General features: G+C 48.5%; 2 protein-coding genes across 7 annotated transcripts in view; one reads left to right on the forward strand and one right to left on the reverse strand.

Annotated features, from left to right (window-relative positions):
* NCOA5 (nuclear receptor coactivator 5) overlaps positions 1 to 14,665 on the forward strand; it is a 31,509-nt gene extending 16,844 nt beyond the window's left edge. For 2 of the 3 annotated variants that reach the window (XM_045444402.1, XM_045444403.1), the window contains 6 exons: positions 5,229 to 5,555; positions 7,176 to 7,312; positions 8,290 to 8,416; positions 10,261 to 10,460; positions 11,809 to 12,129; positions 12,592 to 14,665. In XM_045444402.1, coding sequence (XP_045300358.1) covers positions 5,229 to 5,555; positions 7,176 to 7,312; positions 8,290 to 8,416; positions 10,261 to 10,460; positions 11,809 to 12,129; positions 12,592 to 13,181 — 1,702 coding nt within the window. In that variant the 3' untranslated portion in view covers positions 13,182 to 14,665. Of the gene's footprint in view, positions 1 to 5,228; positions 5,556 to 7,175; positions 7,313 to 8,289; positions 8,417 to 10,260; positions 10,461 to 11,808; positions 12,153 to 12,591 lie in introns of all 3 variants that reach the window. The other variant, XM_045444404.1, reaches the window with a different exon arrangement.
* A 654-nt stretch (positions 14,666 to 15,319) lies between these two features.
* The window catches only part of SLC12A5 (solute carrier family 12 member 5), a 36,610-nt gene continuing 33,250 nt past the window's right edge, over positions 15,320 to 18,679 (reverse strand). For all 4 annotated transcript variants that reach the window (XM_045444398.1, XM_045444400.1, XM_045444401.1 and 1 more), the window contains 3 exons: positions 18,486 to 18,500; positions 18,112 to 18,245; positions 15,320 to 17,905 (listed from right to left, as the gene is read on the reverse strand). In XM_045444398.1, the coding sequence (XP_045300354.1) occupies positions 17,814 to 17,905; positions 18,112 to 18,245; positions 18,486 to 18,500 (241 nt within the window). In that variant the 3' untranslated portion in view covers positions 15,320 to 17,813. The remainder of the gene's footprint in view (positions 17,906 to 18,111; positions 18,246 to 18,485; positions 18,501 to 18,679) is intronic.

Genomic DNA, 18,679 nt, shown 5'->3' on the forward strand with positions numbered 1-18,679 from the left:
TAACCCTTGGACCGCCTCATTGGACTCTTGAGCACATTGCTTAGTTACCACATAAGTTGTCTAGCTTTGGTACTAGGCGCTGGCCTTTACCTTCTTTAAAGACTGGACCGTGATTCTGACTGTACCTCAGATGTTCTCCGTTTCTATCTTCAGCTCAACACCCTGGCAATCCAGGTCTTGGGAGCATACCCCGACACAGATGTGACCTCCAAATGAGATGCCGTATTTCCTAAATCTTCCTGCCTGGCATAAAAAAGAGCAAATAGAACTAATTTGTGTACATCAAAAGCTCTGCAGAGAATTTTTCCCACGTATTTGTTAAGGATGTTAGGCCTGGTGCCTCTTTGGTGAAGGTGGTCCAAGATCGGTTCCTCAGAAATACCCTAGCTGTAGACAGTTTTCTTACGTGGCCCAAGGTGATTTCTGCATATCCACGGAGCTGATTCCTCTGATGACCACTTGCTCTTGGGTATGAGACAGCGCTAGCTCTAGGTGAGCCTCACAAGTTAAGATACCAGGCACTAACACTTAAAGAACAGCCGTCGATTCTCAGAGCAAGTGCCACCTCCACCGACAGAAAAGTCATATTTGTGCTTGAGAAAATCACCAGTGTGCTTCCTAGGGAGAAGCGTGGACACTTAACAAAATTCGGATCTGTGAGGTATGATACCTCATTGCACCCCATATCCTGCTGTCACCTAATGGCAAAATTCCACACAAGTCTGTTATCTCCATTTCTCAGTAGCACGGAGCCGTCGTGGTGGGGGATCGACATCACACAGCAGCCAGCCATTTAGATCATGATATTTGTGGACAGTATCTGTGACAGAACAGAAGTACCAAGAGCTATTGGAGAATTTTTTTTCAGGAGTAAACAAAAAACTGGCCCTCCCAAGGAAAATATTCCATTGAACAGAAAGGCGGAACGGAGATGCCAACAAAAAAGGACAGAGGTCTTTCTCCGGAATGTTCTGTGGAGCCAAGGACAAAGAACACCATCCTGGGCTTGAGGTTTCATTCTCTGGAGGAAGAAAAGCTCAAAGTCCATCGTGCTCTTCCAAGATGGTCGTTTGTCGTTCTTACTCTGTAGGCGCTCAAACGCCTAGTGCTCTGCGCACCTCTTTAGTCCCCAGGAAGAGAAGCACTTCTACCAGAAGCGCATCACTTGCCACCTGAGCCATGTCTTTTCCCTTCACCCACCCTTCCCTTCCCTGTCACGTGTTTCCAAATGATATGACGATATTTCTCTCAAGGCAAAGAGCACTTGGCTTTTTTTCCCAGCTGAGTAGATGAGAAATTTATAACAGTTTTAGTAGTGTTTGTCATCTGCCTTCAGTTTGTGGACTCCAGTGCTGAAATTTCTCTAACTGGTTCAGTTTAAAGGTTCGGTTTCATTTTAGCCTCTAGTGACCTGGTACCTAAGGGTACACTGCATTTGGTCTAAGTAAAACACCTCTGGTGCCATGGGATGAGATTGAGCCTTATTGGGCTCCAGAAACTTGCTTTTAACCCACTTGTTATCTAAGGTCACGCATCTTGTTCAGGGGCTTCGTCCTTGCGGCACTCTGAATCCTGCACACTGTACCTCCCTTTTGTTAGCTGGTTCTTGTTTTGAGAAAGATGTTGGGGCCAGCAGCAGAAGCCCTTTTGTTCTGGGGAATTCTTGATTTGGGTCCTACAGTGACCCTAAAAGGTTTTTTGTTTTTGTCTCCAGAAGAACAGCTTCTGCCATACTGCTCATCTTTTGGAGAAAGGAGAAAAGCTTTGCCTTTTCATTTTAGAGAATTGTTATCTTCTCTGTTCCTACTTCCACCATTCCTTTGGTTCTTTCCACCTTGTGAATATCATCTTTTCTACATTTTACCCAGAAGGCAATTGAGGGGGAATTAGTAGTTTTGTTGCACATGGACTTTAGATTCATTGAGGGAAAGGGAGTGCTTGCCTTCTCACACTGGAAGCGTGAGCCGAGACTTTGGGAATCTCGGGTTATGGTCAACCTCCAGGGATGGACTCTGACAGGTAAGTAAGGCGCTTCAGTGGATTCAAAAGAAGGACAGTGATACAGCCTTTGTAGTTATCCTAAGGCTGTGATAATGTGCTGTGACTCGGTGTTCTTATCCATATCCCCACCCCTCATTTCCAACACCCAAAGGCTGTGTGTGTGGTCTGTGGTCTGTCAGGTTCATGATATCTCTCATCCCTGATTGCCAAGAACACTTGAAATCTGATTCTACCTCTAATGACTGCTTCCAACTGCTCCCCAAGGCAGGTTTATCCACCGATCATTAATCCAAAAATACTTAATGGTTGTCCCTTCCCATAGAATCTTGAGTGTTTGCCCACATTATATACTCTAGCAGATGTTATACATGTGAGGAAGATTATATGACCTAATAAGAAAAACCAGAGTAAGAATCTTGGTCAGTCTGCACTTTAATAGGAAAACTGCTTAGTACCTCATTTAAATTCCCTGGTCTCCCATATGTTTGCTCCCACAAATCAGGAGTACTTGTGAGCCTTAAAATGTATGACAAGGACTTTTCATAGATGCAAAATTGGCATTTAAATTGGTTTTGCTGTGCCCTTGTGGATGAAGTGGAACTGAGGCTCTCTACCAAGCTGATGGCAAGGCATCATGATGGCTGCCTAGTAATGTGTAATCATGATAGATGACGGAAGTATAAACGAAACAGGATGCCTGCTCATGAGAGGCTTATAGTTCAGTTGGAAAATTCAATTCATTAAACACTGAGCTCCGTGCTGTCGTCCTAGGGATCCAAAGACTTCAAAAGAGCTTAGTCTTTAATAGAAAAGCCATGTAAACATAATTACAGAACGGTGTGATAAGTGCAGCGACAGAAATATGTACAGGAGCAAGGTTCGTTGCACATAGTCATGGAGCATTCGCTGCATATGCCAGACATTATAAACCTACATAGTGGGTTTATAGTGGAGAGTCACACTGACAGTCCTTGTCCTCATGGACTCACAGTCTGACAGCAGACATTAAACAAGTAAATAGATGTATCAAATTGTGATAAGTGACAAAAACAGTGCTATGGGAAAACGTGGCCAGGATTTAAGGGCAGAAAGTAAACTTTTAGACTGTTAGAATCAGGGGTAAGAAACATTCATTGTGCTGAGACATAGAGAATGAGTGCAGATCTGTTTTTGCCGCTCAAGTAGAGGCATCAGGAAAAGCCTTGGCTAGTTCTAGCTGAAAGGCCAATGTGGCAAGATAATGGTGAACTTGGGAGGGGAGGGGACAAGATTGGAGAAAACAGCCAAGACCATGCAGCACCTGCCCAGCCTTGGTAGAGATTTTGGATTGAATTCTGAACACTGTGGGAAACCAGTAAAAGGTTTTATGTATTTGAAAGATCACCCTAGAATAATCTGGAAAAAAGATTAGAAAAAGAGGCAAGAGCAGAAATGAGGAAATCTTTCCCCACTTTAGAAGTCTCTTGCTTTGTTAGGGAAAGATCATTATGAGTTGGCCTTTAGTGGTATTAATGAAGGTAAAGAAATGGGCAGAATTGATAATCAATTTCAGAAAAAGAATGGACAGAATTTGAAAATATGATTGGAAGAGCAGTTGGGACTTTGGAAGAGATGACATTCAGTTTCCTAGCTTGAGCAACAGTGTAGGTAGATGTGGCATTTATCGAGATGGAAAGGACTGGAGGAGGAACATATTTGTTGGGGAAGTTCAAGAGTTTAGGGCAGATTTTATGGAGGAGGTAATCCTTAAAGTAGGTCAAACAAGACATTGTTGTAAAAACGTAACTATATCAAGATGAGTAATAGAAATAGTAAGTGTTCTAAGCATTGAGCAGCCAGAAAGATCAGCAGTTACTAGGGAGATTAGAGAAGATTTCTTGGACGATTTGAGACATGAATTTGCCTGTGAGGATTGGATGATACTTGCATTAAGTGCAAGAAAAATATTCCAAGTTGAAAAATCATATGAACAGAAATCCTGAAGCAGATAAGAATCATATGAGTTAAGTCATAAGAACAGACCTGAGGGGGTTGAATCAGGAAATGGGGGAGGGATAATAGTTGGAAAGTCCAGATTTGTTATGGAGGGGTACACAGAAATGTGATTGTCAAGCTGTGATTGGCAACAGGTGGAAATTTGGATGGTTAATCTGATATTTATGTGTAGAATGAATTGAAATCTGGAAGATTGGTTTTTGGTTTGTGTTTTGGAAACTTGTTGGTACCGAGCATAAAAATAAGGGTTTGGATTGATGAATCCAGGGGGAATGAAAAGGAAAAATGAACAGGATTCAGGTGACTTAATGGGGATAGGAAAGAAAGAATCAACGTTAATTTTCAAAAACTTAAACCTTGGTAACTAGGAAGAATGAATCTCGGCAGAAGTGAAAAAGTCGGGAATGGGACTGAGTAAGAAATGGGTTGAATAAGAAGTTTAATTTTAGGTAGGTTGAGTTTCCAGTGGAGTGGAATGTCTCATGAAGAATATTGAATGAGATCAGCACAAATATGTCTGTGACTTCAAACACTGTTTAAAAAGAGGGGAGGGAACTGGGCTCTGCATTAAACTCAGATTAAGAGAGACCACTACTCAATAACTATGTTGAAAAGACAGAAGCTGAGTGTTCTTCTACTTTACTGTGTGTGTATCATATTGTACTTTTTCTTTTTTCCCTTAATTTGATTATCGTACTATATATTTTAAGTGAAGTTTTCTGTACTTCAGGGACAACTACTTTGATCACTGTTCCTTTGTATGAGATTGTGCATTTGCTCCTTTTTTCTTCATGAGTCTTGCCCCTTACTGTGTCCCTCCAACTTTCCCCCCCTTTTAAAATCTCTTTCAAACAAGTCTGGTTGGAAAAAAACAGGTTCTAGGGGAAAGATGCTTTCACTCTGAAAACCTGTGGAGATGATAACATGGTGTAAGGAATACCGAATTACTCCCTGAAACCTGACAAATACTATGACCGCAGTCAAGACATTTGGCTTTGGGTCATACATTCTTCCTCTGATGTCCTAATCTTTTGAGATCCTGGAACCTACTAGTCTTTATTCGCTGATGAGATGGGTGACTGTCTTTAAAGTTGTAGTCATGTTCTCACTGTTTGGCTGCTGTGTTTTAGAGAAAAATGCTTGGAAAGGGTGGGGGCTTCCTCCATTAAAGAGCTGAAGGGTTGGCTACCTTCAATTTCTTTGTCTTAGCTTCTTCTTGCTACCTCCCACAGAGATCCATATGGCTTTGGAGATGGTCGAGATACAAGACGTGATCGATCCCCAATTCGAGGAAGTCCAAGGAGAGAGCCCAGGGATGGCAGAAATGGCCGGGATGCCCGGGATAGCAGAGCCATTCGAGACCCCCGAGACTTGCGGGACCACAGAGATAGCAGAGACATTCGGGATCACAGAGACAGCAGAAGTATGCGTGATGCTCGGGACATGAGGGACCTTAGAGACTTTCGTGATCTAAGAGACTCTAGGGATTTTCGGGATCACCGGGACCCCATGTATGACAGATACAGAGATATGAGAGACTCCCGAGAGCCCATGTACAGGTACGTATTCAGCCATCCGCGTAGATCTTTGTTGGGGTTTTTTTGTAACAGTCTTTTTTTATGGGTGTTCTGCTGAACTAATTGGAAACTCTGTAAGGACAGTGACTTTATCAGCCTTAGGTTTCCAGTGTCTAGCGAGTGGCAGATGTGCTCCTCAATAAATATTTGCTGAGGGGCGCCTCGGTGGCGCAGTCGGTTAAGCGTCCGACTTCAGCCAGGTCACGATCTCGCAGTCCGTGAGTTCGAGCCCCGCGTCAGGCTCTGGGCTGATGGCTCAGAGCCTGGAGCCTGTTTCCGATTCTGTGTCTCCCTCTCTCTCTGCCCCTCCCCCGTTCATGCTCTGTCTCTCTCTGTCCCAAAAATAAATAAACGTTGAAAAAAAAAAATTAAAAAAAAAAAAAATATTTGCTGAATGTGTGAATGTTCAATGAATTATGCTTATGCTTAGTGAATGAATCTGGATCTCTCCCTGTAGCCTATGAAAGGTAGTATTGTGCAAATGGACAAAAAAGATGGAGTGCAAATTGTTTTGGCAGTGCAAAAACACAGGGAAGATACACACGTAGCCAGTAAGTCTGTGAAAAGACTCTCCACATCATTAGTCAACAGGGAAATGCAAATTAAAGCCACAATGAGATACCACCTCATACCTACTAGGACGGCTATGATAATTTACTAAGGAAAACAACAAAAGAAAAGAACCAGCACTGGCGAGGTGTAGAGACTAGAAGCCTCAAACATTGTTGGTCGGAATGTAAAATAGTATGGCCGCTGTAGAGAGCAGTTGGCAGGCGGTTCCTTAAAAAATTAAATGCAGTAGAATTGCTCTGACCCATCAATTTCACTCTGGGGTGTGTACCCAGAAGACTTGAAAAGAGGGACTCAAACAGATACTTGCATGTAAATGTGCAGAGCAGCACTCTCCACAGTGGCTGGGAGATGGACAAAACCCGAAAGTCTGTCAAAAGGTGAATGAATTAAAAAATGTGATATATCCATACAGTGGAATATTATTCAGCCATAAAATGGAAGGTAATTCTGACACCTGCTGCAACAGGGATGGACCTTGAAAACATGCTAAATGAAGTAATCCAGACAGACACAAAAGAACAAATAATGTGTGATTCCACTTACATGAAATATCTAGAGAAGACAAATTCACAGAGACAGAAAATAGATCAGAGGTTATAGGGATGGGAAGTGAAGAGTTCCTGCTTAATGAGTGTTCTGCTCAGGGTGATGAGAAATTTATGTATAGATTTATATGAAATATTTGTATTTTTGTATGTATTTTAAACAACAATTTTTTAAGAAGCACAGGCAGGGGGGATGGGAGTCCTCAAAATTAATATCAGTCATTACTATTAGTTATTTTGCATTTACTTTAAGCCAGAAACTATTCTGAGAGCTTTCTGTACATCCTCCCAGTCATTTTGCAAGGCAGGTTAAGAGTCACAGCCACCGAACTGATAAGCAGTGAATCTCGTTTGTCTAATCCCAGAGTCCACTGCCTTACTGTGCTGTTTCCTCACAGGGGACTGGGTCTTGAAGAATTCTCTATATCTGAGTTTTGCAGGATAGGTGAGTTTTAACTTCGTGCAAATTTCTCCCACTTTTCAGGAGAGAAAGCTCTTATGACCGATACCTGCGAATGGATGACTATTGCAGGAGGAAGGACGACCCTTACTTTGACCGTTACAGAGATAGCTTTGATGGACGAGGCCCTCCAGGCCCAGAAAGTCAGTCTCGTGCAAAAGGTAAAGTAGCAGTTTATTTGTTACTGATAGAACACTTTACAAATAACCAACTGGAAAGGGACTAACGACTTGGCTAAGCAATCCACAAAAAGCAGAAATACAGATAGCCTATTAGTATGTAGGGAACATTTAGCTTGAAAATAATTTGTAAAATGCAAGATTACTATCATCTGCTTTAGTCATGTAACAAGAAGTAAATACAAAATTGTAGCAATAAGAAATGAACAAAAGATTACAGCTGGAGAGGGTTAATAAGTGCTTGCTTTTTGCCTGTTAACCAAATAACTACAACTGTCTGCACTCTCTGTGCAGCATGTGATGTGGGGTTTTTTTGTTTTATATGTAGTTTTTACTTAATAGCGTCTCTTTTTTAGATAAAGACAAAATGTTTTTTCAAAGCCTGATTATTCTCAATACATCCTTAAAGATCTCGTAATTGTTTTGTAGTTGAAATAAGAGCCTCATTTTTAATTTGTAATAAAACTTTACCACGTGATTTTTTTTTTTTTCCGGAACAAATTAACAAATACCTGTCAATGAGAGTCTTAAATAGTTGTCCCCAAAATGCAAATTAGAATAGTAATGGAATACTATCTTTTACCTGTCAAGTTGGCAGGAATGTTTAAAAATGATAACACCCAATGTTGACCAAGATGCAGAGAATTAGCACTAGGTAATCTACCCCTGTGAAGGGATAAGTTAACAGCCTTTAGAGGGCAGTTTAGCAGTATGCAGCAGATGATGCATTTAAGTGACCATGCCCTCTAATCCAGCCATTCCATTTCAATGAATTTATAGTAATAAAAAATAATAATACTGGCTATTTTTAGGAGGTAGTCCAGAAGAGTAACTCAGACAGAGTATATGTATATTACGACCTTGGCCTACATACTTGTAGGAGTTAAAATAAGGTCTGTGGCTTATTTTTATAGAAAGGCACAGTCCATATTTCAGTTTTCCTTGTCGGTGTCTTACAGAACGTTTGAAACGTGAGGAACGGCGTAGAGAAGAGCTTTATCGTCAGTATTTTGAGGAAATCCAGAGACGCTTTGATGCTGAGAGGCCTGTTGATTGTTCTGTGATTGTGGTCAACAAGCAGACTAAGTAAGAATCCTTCGGTTATTTCTCCTGAGTAAGGAGAATGGTCAGAAGAGAAATGAAGACTTCCTTTGGCAGCCGTACCCACTGAACTTGGGCTGTGGGTTCTAGCATTGCTCTCCTACATTGAGCCAGAGTTCTGTCAGTTGTGGCTTGACAGAAAACCCATTGCAAACTGGCTCACGCCCCAAAGGGAAATTTTTAGTTTGCCTGACTGGGAATATCAGGTATGGCCACATCCAGTGTCAAACCACGTCATCAAGACTTGGTCCCTGTATTACCCTCATTCTCATGCAAGCTTTCTACTGGAAAAGGCAGAATGGCACTAACCCTATACATCTGTCTCAGCAAAAGCCTCTGTTTCCCAGTGCTTCCATTTAAAGGCCTGGAATTGTTTCTCATTGGACTGACCTGGCTCACTGTCCCATCCTTGAACCAGCGGTGCTAAGATTCCCGATTAGCTAGGGCTGGGTCATGTGCCCCATTCCTAGAGCTACAGGTGGAATTAGGCCTGTGGAATCATGTGGACTGAGTAGGAGAAGGGTGCTTTCCCAAAGGAAAACTGAAGAGGGAATATATGTTGGTCATGCAAAGCAATAGATGCCCCCTTCATGGAGCCACCCCAAATCCCCACCACTTCGGGAGGCACGTGTCTCTGCATTGGCCTGCCAGGCCGCCTTTATGAAGTGCCGTGATCTTGCAGAACTGTCAGGAAACCGTTCTAGCCAATCCAGAGTTCACAGTACCTCTTTGCTTGCCTCTTTTTCACATTGTTTCCTGAAGAGACCGAGCAGAGAGGCACAAGGGAGCGTAGCAGCTTGCAGGCTTGGCACTGGCTATGTTCCCTTTCCCCAGGTGGTTAGTAAATAACTTCATGTGTTTTTTAGCAGTTTGAGGTTAAAGAGCTAATTTCAAGGCAGAGACTAGGGAAATAGGTGTCGAGACACCAAGCAGCAGGCAGAGTTCCCAGGCTCTGGGCTGCCTTGTTTAGAGATAGATGCCACTTTTAACTGTGGATAGCTTTTTTTTTTTTTTTTTTTTTTTTTCTTGACACAGGATAATAGCTGTTATTTTCTAAGCACCTACTCTGCTATCCCTTGCTAGGCGATTTACTTAAATTATTTTTAATCTTCGCAGTCATCACGTTACATGTGTGTTCATTCAGCTCATCTCTTACATGTATGGCGAAGCTAGGTACTGGGATGCAAGTATATAGGGCCCCTTCCTGTGGTGGAGCTTACACCCTAGTTGGGCAGATGACAACAAAAATGGGGGTATTGGTGATGAGCCCTATGAGAAGAAATATATCAAGGATCTAATTTAGATTGGAGAGAAGGTCAAGGGAATGACATGAGTGGAGCCATATTCCTGTTTTGTTGGTAAAGAAACAAGTTTGTAAGAGGTTGAAGGATTTGCTTAAATCCTCACAATTTTGTAAGTAAATGATAAGGTTGGGATCCAGACTCCTCCTAGCGTTAAAGCCCATGCTTTTTCCACTCTATTGTGCAGCACCCCAGAGACCGGTACATGCCTCAAGTCTTGGGCAGCAGGATGGTGTTTAAGGAAAGACCACTGCTCTGCAGGATCAAGAAAAAGACCTGGGTACTAAGGACTGTGCTGTTGGTAGCTTAATATGTGACCATTCTGAGCTAGGCATAACCATTCTGAACTCTGGTGTATGGGATGGAATTGGTCTAGATTCTTGGAGCCTGAAGAGGGCACTAGGGAGACATGGAATGTGCTAAGATTTGAACTCTCCATAGGAGCACACACTGCTGGCTGAGGTGCAACAGTATACAGATTGGGAGCTGGTCAGGGAGCGCTCACTTGGATCCTGTTTGTTCCTACAGAGATTATGCTGAATCTGTGGGGCGGAAGGTACGAGACCTAGGCATGGTAGTGGACTTGATCTTCCTCAACACAGAGGTGTCACTGTCACAAGCCTTGGAGGATGTTAGCAGGGGAGGGTCTCCTTTTGCTATCGTCATCACCCAGCAACACCAGATTCACCGCTCGTGCACAGTCAACATCATGTTCGGAACCCCACAAGGTACGGAGGCCCAAGTGGGTTAGAATTCCAGAGATAGTCACTAGTCCATTAATTCTTTGATGCCCTACTGAGAAGAAGCAGGTTTGGGGCAAATGACTCGTATGTCAGCTCAAAGATGGTGGGTCCCTTTTATAAGCACACTGGAGGAGACTTGCATAGTCACTTACTCGTCTGATATTCTTTCAGTGGATGCAGTTCTGGGTCTGCTAAATGGAAAACATTATATTTAGCTCTCAGGTATACATAGCGGGATGCTGGTAAATGTGTAACCACTAGTTCTGGGAAGGGGGCAGGAGGCATTGTGGTTCACAGCATTTGCTGATGGTGTAAATGCTCCCCCTGTGTGTCTTGTTTCAAGCCACCAACATGCAGTCACTTCAGGGACGGTTGGGAAGAGACATGCACCATCAGCCCTCACCATTGAGAGCAGGTGCTGGCACACCTCTGGCAGACGTGCACCGCATGGAGCGTGCTAGAACCCTTGCTTTCATTAGACTTTGTAATAAGGGACTGAGGACACGACAGGCGATGGGACAGTCTGCAAGTGTGCTAGAGAAGTAGAGGGGGCAGGAGAGCGGGGAGGAGGCCCAGGAAGTCCTTGAAGCCCTTCCCTGAAGATGCTTTTAGTACATCGCACTCAGGATGTTAGGACTCAGCCAACCGATGGCCCTGGCCATTGCTCTTCCAGCCCAGACTGGACTTTGCCCTTTTTCCACCACATCGGAATCTTTTTGCCTGACTTGTTACCCATAACCATAAAGTACATAGGGCTCTCACTAGGTCATTTGTGTCTCTGAGCAGTAGTTCTCAAGATGTGTGAGGGCATTTCTGTGACGTTCTGAGGCTTCTCACCACCCTGTAGGTCACGTTGCCCATGGGTAAGGAGAGGAGGTTATTTAGGGTCATATTTGATCTTAATGCATGACCTTTGAACTGATGAATTCAGAAACAGTAGGCCAGCTCTATCCTGAGTGTCACAGTAGAGAGCCAGACTTTACGGAAGAGCTTTTTGGCCCCCTGCAGCCTGCCTCCCATGGTTATTCCCCATGTGGTCTTTTTGAATCTGTGGGAGACTGTCATGTTTCTTTGGTTTTTACTACAAGTCTGTGATCTAGGAATTCCCCCGAAGAACCAGCTCTGTGAAAGGTGTGTGTGTTCCCCACCAAAGAAATCTATTCCCCTGTCTTTCCAGCCTTCGTCTCCCCCACTCTGCTCCGCATCGTAAGGCTTTTTGTCACCAGAATGGTTTTCTTGCTGGTTTGAGGTTAGAAAAGGCTTGGTAGAGTCCAGAAGTTGGGCACTCACAACCGTCATGGGAGAAAATCACTCCTGTCATTCTCTCCTACAGAGCATCGCAACATGCCCCAGGCAGACGCCATGGTGCTGGTAGCCAGAAATTATGAGCGCTATAAGAATGAGTGCCGGGAGAAGGAGCGAGAGGAGATTGCCAGACAGGCAGCCAAGATGGCAGATGAAGCCATCCTGCAGGAAAGGGAGCGCGGAGGCCCCGAGGAAGGAGTGCGCGGAGGGCACCCTCCAGCCATCCAAAGCCTCATCAACCTACTGGCAGACAACAGGTACCTCACTGCCGAGGAGACTGACAAGATCATCAACTATCTGCGAGAGCGGAAGGAGCGCCTTATGAGGAGCAGCACCGACTCTCTGCCTGGTGAGCTACGTGGCAGGGCCGAGGTGAAGTTCTGACTCTGCATTTCTCTAACCCCCAGGCTCTGTTGGGAGGGTGGCAGGCCCAAGCTCTTTGGGGTGGGTAAGGGGAATGAGCCCGTCCCCTGGGTTCTCCCACGGGCCATCCTTGCTGATGTAATGATAACTTAACATTTGGGTACTGAATTCCAGTCCCTGTAGTTAATGTGGCGATGGGTGGGCTAAGATTGCCAGCTACCTGGTCACCGAGATGGATGCCCTTTGTTCCTTTAAGTAGTCCTCTGGGGCACCTAGGCTGTTTTCTGGAGACAGCATATACCATGAAGTAGCTCCTTTGGGAAATTGATGTTATAGTCTGTGTACTATGTGATTGATGTGATCAGTGATTGTTGTTCTTCCCTGGCTGTTAAGCCTCCTGCCCACGGAGGGTACTTTCAACTAGATACCTCCTCCTTCTGTCTTTTAGGCCCGATTTCCCGCCAACCACTCGGGGCGACCTCGGGTGCCTCGCTGAAGACACAGCCAAGCTCCCAACCGCTCCAGAGCGGCCAAGTGCTCCCCTCTGCTACACCCACTCCAGCTGCACCCCCCACCTCCCAGCAAGAGCTTCAGGCCAAAATCCTCAGCCTCTTCAATAGTGGCACGGTTGTGGCCAATAGCAGCTCTGCATCCCCTTCAGTTGCTGCCGGAAACACCCAGAACCAAAATTTTTCCACGGCAGCGAACAGCCAGCCTCAGCAAAGATCACAGGCCTCTGGCAATCAGCCTCCAAACATTTTGGGACAGGCGGGATCTGCTCGGAACATGGGCCCCAGGCCTGGGGCTCCTTCCCAAGGGCTCTTTGGCCAGCCTTCCAGTCGCCTGGCACCTACTAGCAACATGGCTAGCCAGAGGCCCGTGTCTTCCACAGGTATCAACTTTGACAATCCAAGTGTACAGAAGGCTCTGGACACCCTGATCCAGAGTGGCCCTGCTCTCTCCCACCTGGTTAGCCAAACTACAGCACAGGTGGGGCGGCCCCCGGCCCCGTTGGGATCCTACCAGAGGCATTACTGAGGCTAAGTCTCTCAACTGTCCCCAGTCCCCTCATCCCCTGGCCTCCTCCCACCTACTGCGTTCAAATAGAGTTATTTGGAGGATGTTCTCTGCGCCTCTCCAGGTCTACATCGAATGTTTCTACCACCTGCTCTCTCTTCTGCCCAAGGCTTTGTTGCTTATTCCTTCCAGAGTCAGAGTTTATACTGCATTTGGGGGTGTATATCTTTTTTGTTTTTGGTTTTTGTAGAAAATAAATATCTCTGGGGTCATTTGGGCAGTATAGGTGTCCGGGCTCAGTTTATATTTCATGGGTTTCTCTGGTCTCTGTCAGCTGGATTTGGGGGTTGGGGAGAAGGAAGAAGCCACGCCCCGATCGACTGAGTTTGGAACAGCATTTTCATGTCCGTCGCCACCGCCTTTGTTCATTTTGAACCTACCAAGGTTTTTTTCAGCTTCACACAGGCCGACCAGAGCTCAAGCTCCTGTCTGCAGCTGCTTCCTAGGGTTGCAGAAAGCCAGCCTGGGCTGGGCAAGCACGGTGTCCTCGTGCCCCATTCCATGTGTATGGGGTCTGCCGGAGGATTCATAAAGCAGCTGCTCTGGAGTTTGTCTAGGAGAGTGCGTGGCGGCCATGGAAGCAGGCACTTTTCTGCCTAATCCAGGGTTGTTAGTTTGGGGTTTTCTTCCTTTCTTTTTTTCTTTCTTCTTTTCTTTCTTTTTTCTTTCTTTCTCTTTCTTTCTTTCTTTTTCTTTCTTTTCCTTCCTCCCCTTTCCTTTTTTTTCTTTTTTCTTTCCCTTTCTTTCTTTCTTCCTTTCTTTTTTTCTCTTTCTTTTCATTTCATTGGAGGATCTCCAATGGATTGAACAGCTCCAGTCACCAGCAGTTCAACAAGAACTGTAATCTGGGCCCTGACCACTCTCACCCCCTTAACGTTTTTGTCAGCTTCTCCCTCTCCAGTGCTAGTTTCATGGAGGTTCTGAGAAAGCAACTCTAGACTCTGGCAGGGAACACCCTTTTTTTTTTCAGTGATTGTTTTGAGCTTTTGGCTCAGAAATCAGGCTCTTATTTTCATTTGGACTCTTCTGTTTCTGAGCAGCAGGAGGTAGGGACCATTTTGATGTCAGACTTTTGGTAGCTGGACATGTCCTTGATACAGGTGGTTGTTCATAACTTTTGAGCCAGAGTGAAATTATTAGAGGGAGGACTTCTGGCTGCTGCTCTCTATGGAGCCAAAGGAAGCTGCCCTCTCCCTAGGGATGGTGCTCATCAGAGCCCTGTGGGTCACAGTCTCAAGGGTCCCCTGCAGGGATGAGGGAGGGCAGGGACCTCAGCTGAGTCCTTGCCAGTGGCTGAGCAAACAATGCTTTCAAAAACTCAAGGTCCCCGATGGCAGCGTTTTATGTTCTGACCTGTTTGTGTTCTATAGTGTTTTTTTCCTCTTTGGAATTCTGTGTTGTTAATAAGATGAGATGATTACTTTTTATTAAAATGAAAAAGTAAAGGCTGTGTTGTCTTTTTGGGGTGTGAATAACTGCAGGGGCATTCCCTCCCCAGTCAGAAGGTGAGGGCCCCTGACGGAACATTGGTTTCCGTCTGCTGTGACGCCTGCCCCCTCTTGTCCTCATCTGTGGTTGCGGTCAGCCCCGAAAACCTCCTCTGACCCTAGTCCTCTTGTGCCACACCTCCCCCGGTCAGAAGCTTTAACATCAGGTCAGAGCAAAAGCCTGCTGGCTAATTATGATGCTGTGTTAAACGTGCTTGTTTGTGGTGGACTCTCAGTGTGGCAGCAGGCTTGTCCGCTCACTCTGGGAAAGGGACGTTTCTGGCCGCTGGCCGGTGGAGCAGGGTGCTCTTCCGCTTTGATTTGGCCTCAGCTGCCACCCTGTGTTCTCCCCACTATGTGGGGAGTTGGCAGAACCGTAGAGTCATAGAAAGTGGGCGCCTGGAAGAGCATTTAAGGGCCAGGAGCCTGGGGAAGGGGGCGAGGTCGGACCAGCACGGGCCTGACCTGGTTGTCCCAGGCAACCAGACCCTGAGGAGCAGCCCAGCCAGGGACGGTGGGTCGGGGTGTGAGGAGGAAGGGCTCCTTCCGAAGAGCCACCTTGAGTTCCGCTCCTTCCCCCTCAAGGGTCCATACAGCACACCTCAGGCTGTGAAGGGTATAATAAAATTATTTTTATTGCATTTTGTGCAGACGGGAGTCTAAAAAATACAGTAAAAGCTGTAAAGCATTAAATGGGAGCGGAGGAGCATTCAACAAGAAAGGAAAGAACCAACGCGCTCCTTTCCATATTGGCACAAAGAACACAAGATCAGTACTGAGGCGGAATGCGGAATACTGAAACACACTGAAAATTAAAGGCAGGCCTAATAATAGTAATAAATAATCTTGATTTGGTTTGCAACCTCTCCTATTTACAAGGGTTTTCAACTTCATTGCATTGCCCTGCACATAGATCGGCTAAAACAAAAGCAACACTAGTTCTCACTACGAGGCTATTGAAATATTGCACTCAGAATAAAAGTCACTTGAATGGACATGAAACATCTAGCTACAATGATTATAAAGATAATTTGATGAATGACTTGTGATAACATTCATAACAAATATTGCACATGTAGCACAGAAAACTTGGGTTTTGTTATGGGATGTTTGTCTTCAACAGAAACTTTGCTCTTGCCAACCAGACATTCTGGGCCCAGATAGTGCAACTTTGGTTCCCTAATTGGTGGTGTTGATACAGCCCCTTCCCCTTCTGCCCAGGCTGCCACTTAGCCTGGGGATGCTCAGGCCCCCAGAAGGCTAGACCCAGCTGTGGTTCTCGGAGGTCTTTTGAAAGATGCAGGGGGGTCAGGTGGGGGGGCCTGGTGTCTTAATATTTCCAACCTTCTGGAGAGTCCATCTTGCCCTCTTATCAAATCTCAGAGGGCCTTGGCCTAACAGGCAGATACTGAGACCTACCTCCAGCCACACCTGACCCAGTCTATAGACGGCAACAGCGCCAGCTCTCCGCCTTGGGCTCAAAGGGAAGGAGGTGGTGAGGTCAGGAGTACTCAGTAGCCCCAGCTCTGGGAGGTGGGCAGGATGTCTAGGTGCAAATGTCAGGGACCTGGAGCTGGAGGTACTGAACCCGGTCCCAGAGGGCGCTGGAACGAGCATGCAGTGCCTGTCCCCCTTAATGACGTGCCCTGGGGGAAGGGAGCCCGCCCAATGCGCCTTCTCTAGGGATAGACGGCGCCTCCGACCGGGCTGCGTGGAGCAGAAGCGCCAAGGTCTGGAGTTGGAGAAGCCAAAGAAAGGCTTTGGGTCCTGGTTGGAGGAGGGCAGAGAGGCGCTTAGAACAAAGCACACGGCGACTCCAGCCCTCCCCCCAGGCCCGGGTGCCTGGGAGACGCAGCTAGAGGCCGCTGCTGGGCAGCAAGGCCCGGCCCCGGCACGCGGGAGAAGGCGGCTGGGTCCCCGAGGCCGGAGCTGCCAGCTGCCGGGTGGGGACAGGGGAGGGAACATCAGGAGCAGAGCTGGGGCCTCCCCGGTGGGTCTGGCCCCTAAACCCAAATCGCTTCCCCTCCTCCCTCGCCTGTCCCAGGGACGCAACTCCGGGGAGGGGACGCCCTCCAGCTCCCCGGTTTCAGTCTTTGGCGAGGAGCCATGGGATAGGGGGAGCAGGCGACCAGCCGACGAGGAGAGACGCGACGCCCGCTCCCCCATGAAGGCACGGGGGCGGGGCTTCCTCGGTCTCTCCGCCCCCCCCATCCCCTCACCACCCCCGCCCCCAGCAGCCCCTCCCCGGTCCTGGCTCCGGCTCGCGGGGAGCCGAGAGGCGGCTGCGCGCGTCTCCGCAGCCGCTGGGAGGCGGATCCAGGAAAAGCCGGGCGCTGGTCTCACCCCATCTCCAAAACGAACTTGCGGGAAGGGTCGGAAGCCGGGGGCGCGCGGAAAGGGCGAGGAGGCGAGAGCGGAGCGGGGGTGTCGAGGGGCCAGGACCACGACTCCCGCCTGGGCCGAAAGCACTTTTGCTCCCAAACTCGCGGACGTCCAGGAAAACCTAGCCTCCCGAGGCCGCCGCCTCCCCCGCGTGCCCCTAGCGGGAGAGCTCGAAGGCGGCGAGCAGAGAAGTCCGTTGCGCTTCTAGTCACAGAAATATGGGGACGTTAAAAATACACGCGATGTCTCCTGTACACTATGTATAGGCGCGGCCCCGCGCGGAGGGGCGGCGGGTCGGGCCGAGCGCGGCCTCCCCACCGCGCGCCCTCGGGCCGCCCGGGTGCCGGGCCCGCGCCGGGGCGCCGAGGAGGACCGGGCGGGGCTGGGGAGGGGACGCGGCCGCACGGCCCGCGGGCGCTCCTCACGGCCCCGCGCCTCCGCCCTCCGCGCCTCCCCGGCCTTATTGCAGCGTCTCCTCCGGCGGGGCGAGGCCGGGCCCGCAGAGCGACGAGCCAACGGGGCGCTCGGGCTCCGGCCTCCGCGCGGGGCGGTCCCCTCCGAGTCAGCCCCGAGCGGCGTGGCCTCCGGGCTTCAGGCAGCGGGGAAAGGGGCCAGGGCGCGGGCACAGGGTCTGTATGTAAACGGTGACAGCGGCGGGGGGCGCGGCGAGGGCTCCGGGGCCGCCGGCCGGGCGCGCTCGGGCCCGGGTGGCAGGTCCTGGCTCTCAGGAGTAGATGGTGATGACCTCGCGGCCGCCGCCGCGGACCAGCATCACCCGGTCCAGGTGCTCGGTGAGGACCTCGAGGAACTCCATGTCTGAGCGCCAGTCAAGGAGAAAAGCCGCGTCCCCTTCGCCCTGACGGAGTGGAGGGTCGCGATCGGGCGCCGGGGACCCCTGGGCCCGCCTCCCGTTCTGAGGTTCCTGACGCGGGAACGCCTCGGCTCTTCCCTCCCAGGACGAGGACCCCGTTGCCCCTGACGTCCGCCTCCCTCCCGCACGCCCCACTTTAGGTCCTGGATACAATTTTCGTCACCGTTGCGGTTGCGGGGAGGTCCAGGCATGTTGAGCAACACCAGCTTGGCATCCCGGGATTTCTTCACGATGACCTCGTTCAGCCGCACGGCAGTGTGCATGCGCCGCACGTTGGACTGGTTCCTGGGGGAGGCAGGAGGGGAGACCGGCGCGTGAGCCCGAAGCCGGAGAGCAGGACCCAGTGCCCTTGCAGCCCCAGGCGCACTGGGTCGCTGGCACCGGTCAACCCCAGACCTCTCCAAGTTGGGCCGTTCAGAGACCCCAAACGGCCAGGGGCCCGCGCTGAGGGTTCGTGATAGACTGAGGAGAGCAGGGACCCTGGCCAACCCAGAAGAGAGAATTAAAAAATCCTGAAGCACTTACAAATTCTCCCACTCCCTTCAGGAAACACAAGAGAAGCAAAGAGAGGAAGAACAAGAGAGGGGTCAGAAGAAGGAGGGGCTGAGCACTTGGGCCACCATCCTCCCCCTCCCCCACCCAGTGCTCGCCGGTCCCGCTCTCCCGGCCACACCCCCTTCGCTTCTTCATGGCGCCCCTGGGAGCGCCGACCCTCGGCA

Source organism: Leopardus geoffroyi, chromosome A3 (genome assembly GCF_018350155.1).
Source record: "Leopardus geoffroyi isolate Oge1 chromosome A3, O.geoffroyi_Oge1_pat1.0, whole genome shotgun sequence".
NCBI classification, from domain to species: Eukaryota; Metazoa; Chordata; class Mammalia; order Carnivora; family Felidae; genus Leopardus; species Leopardus geoffroyi.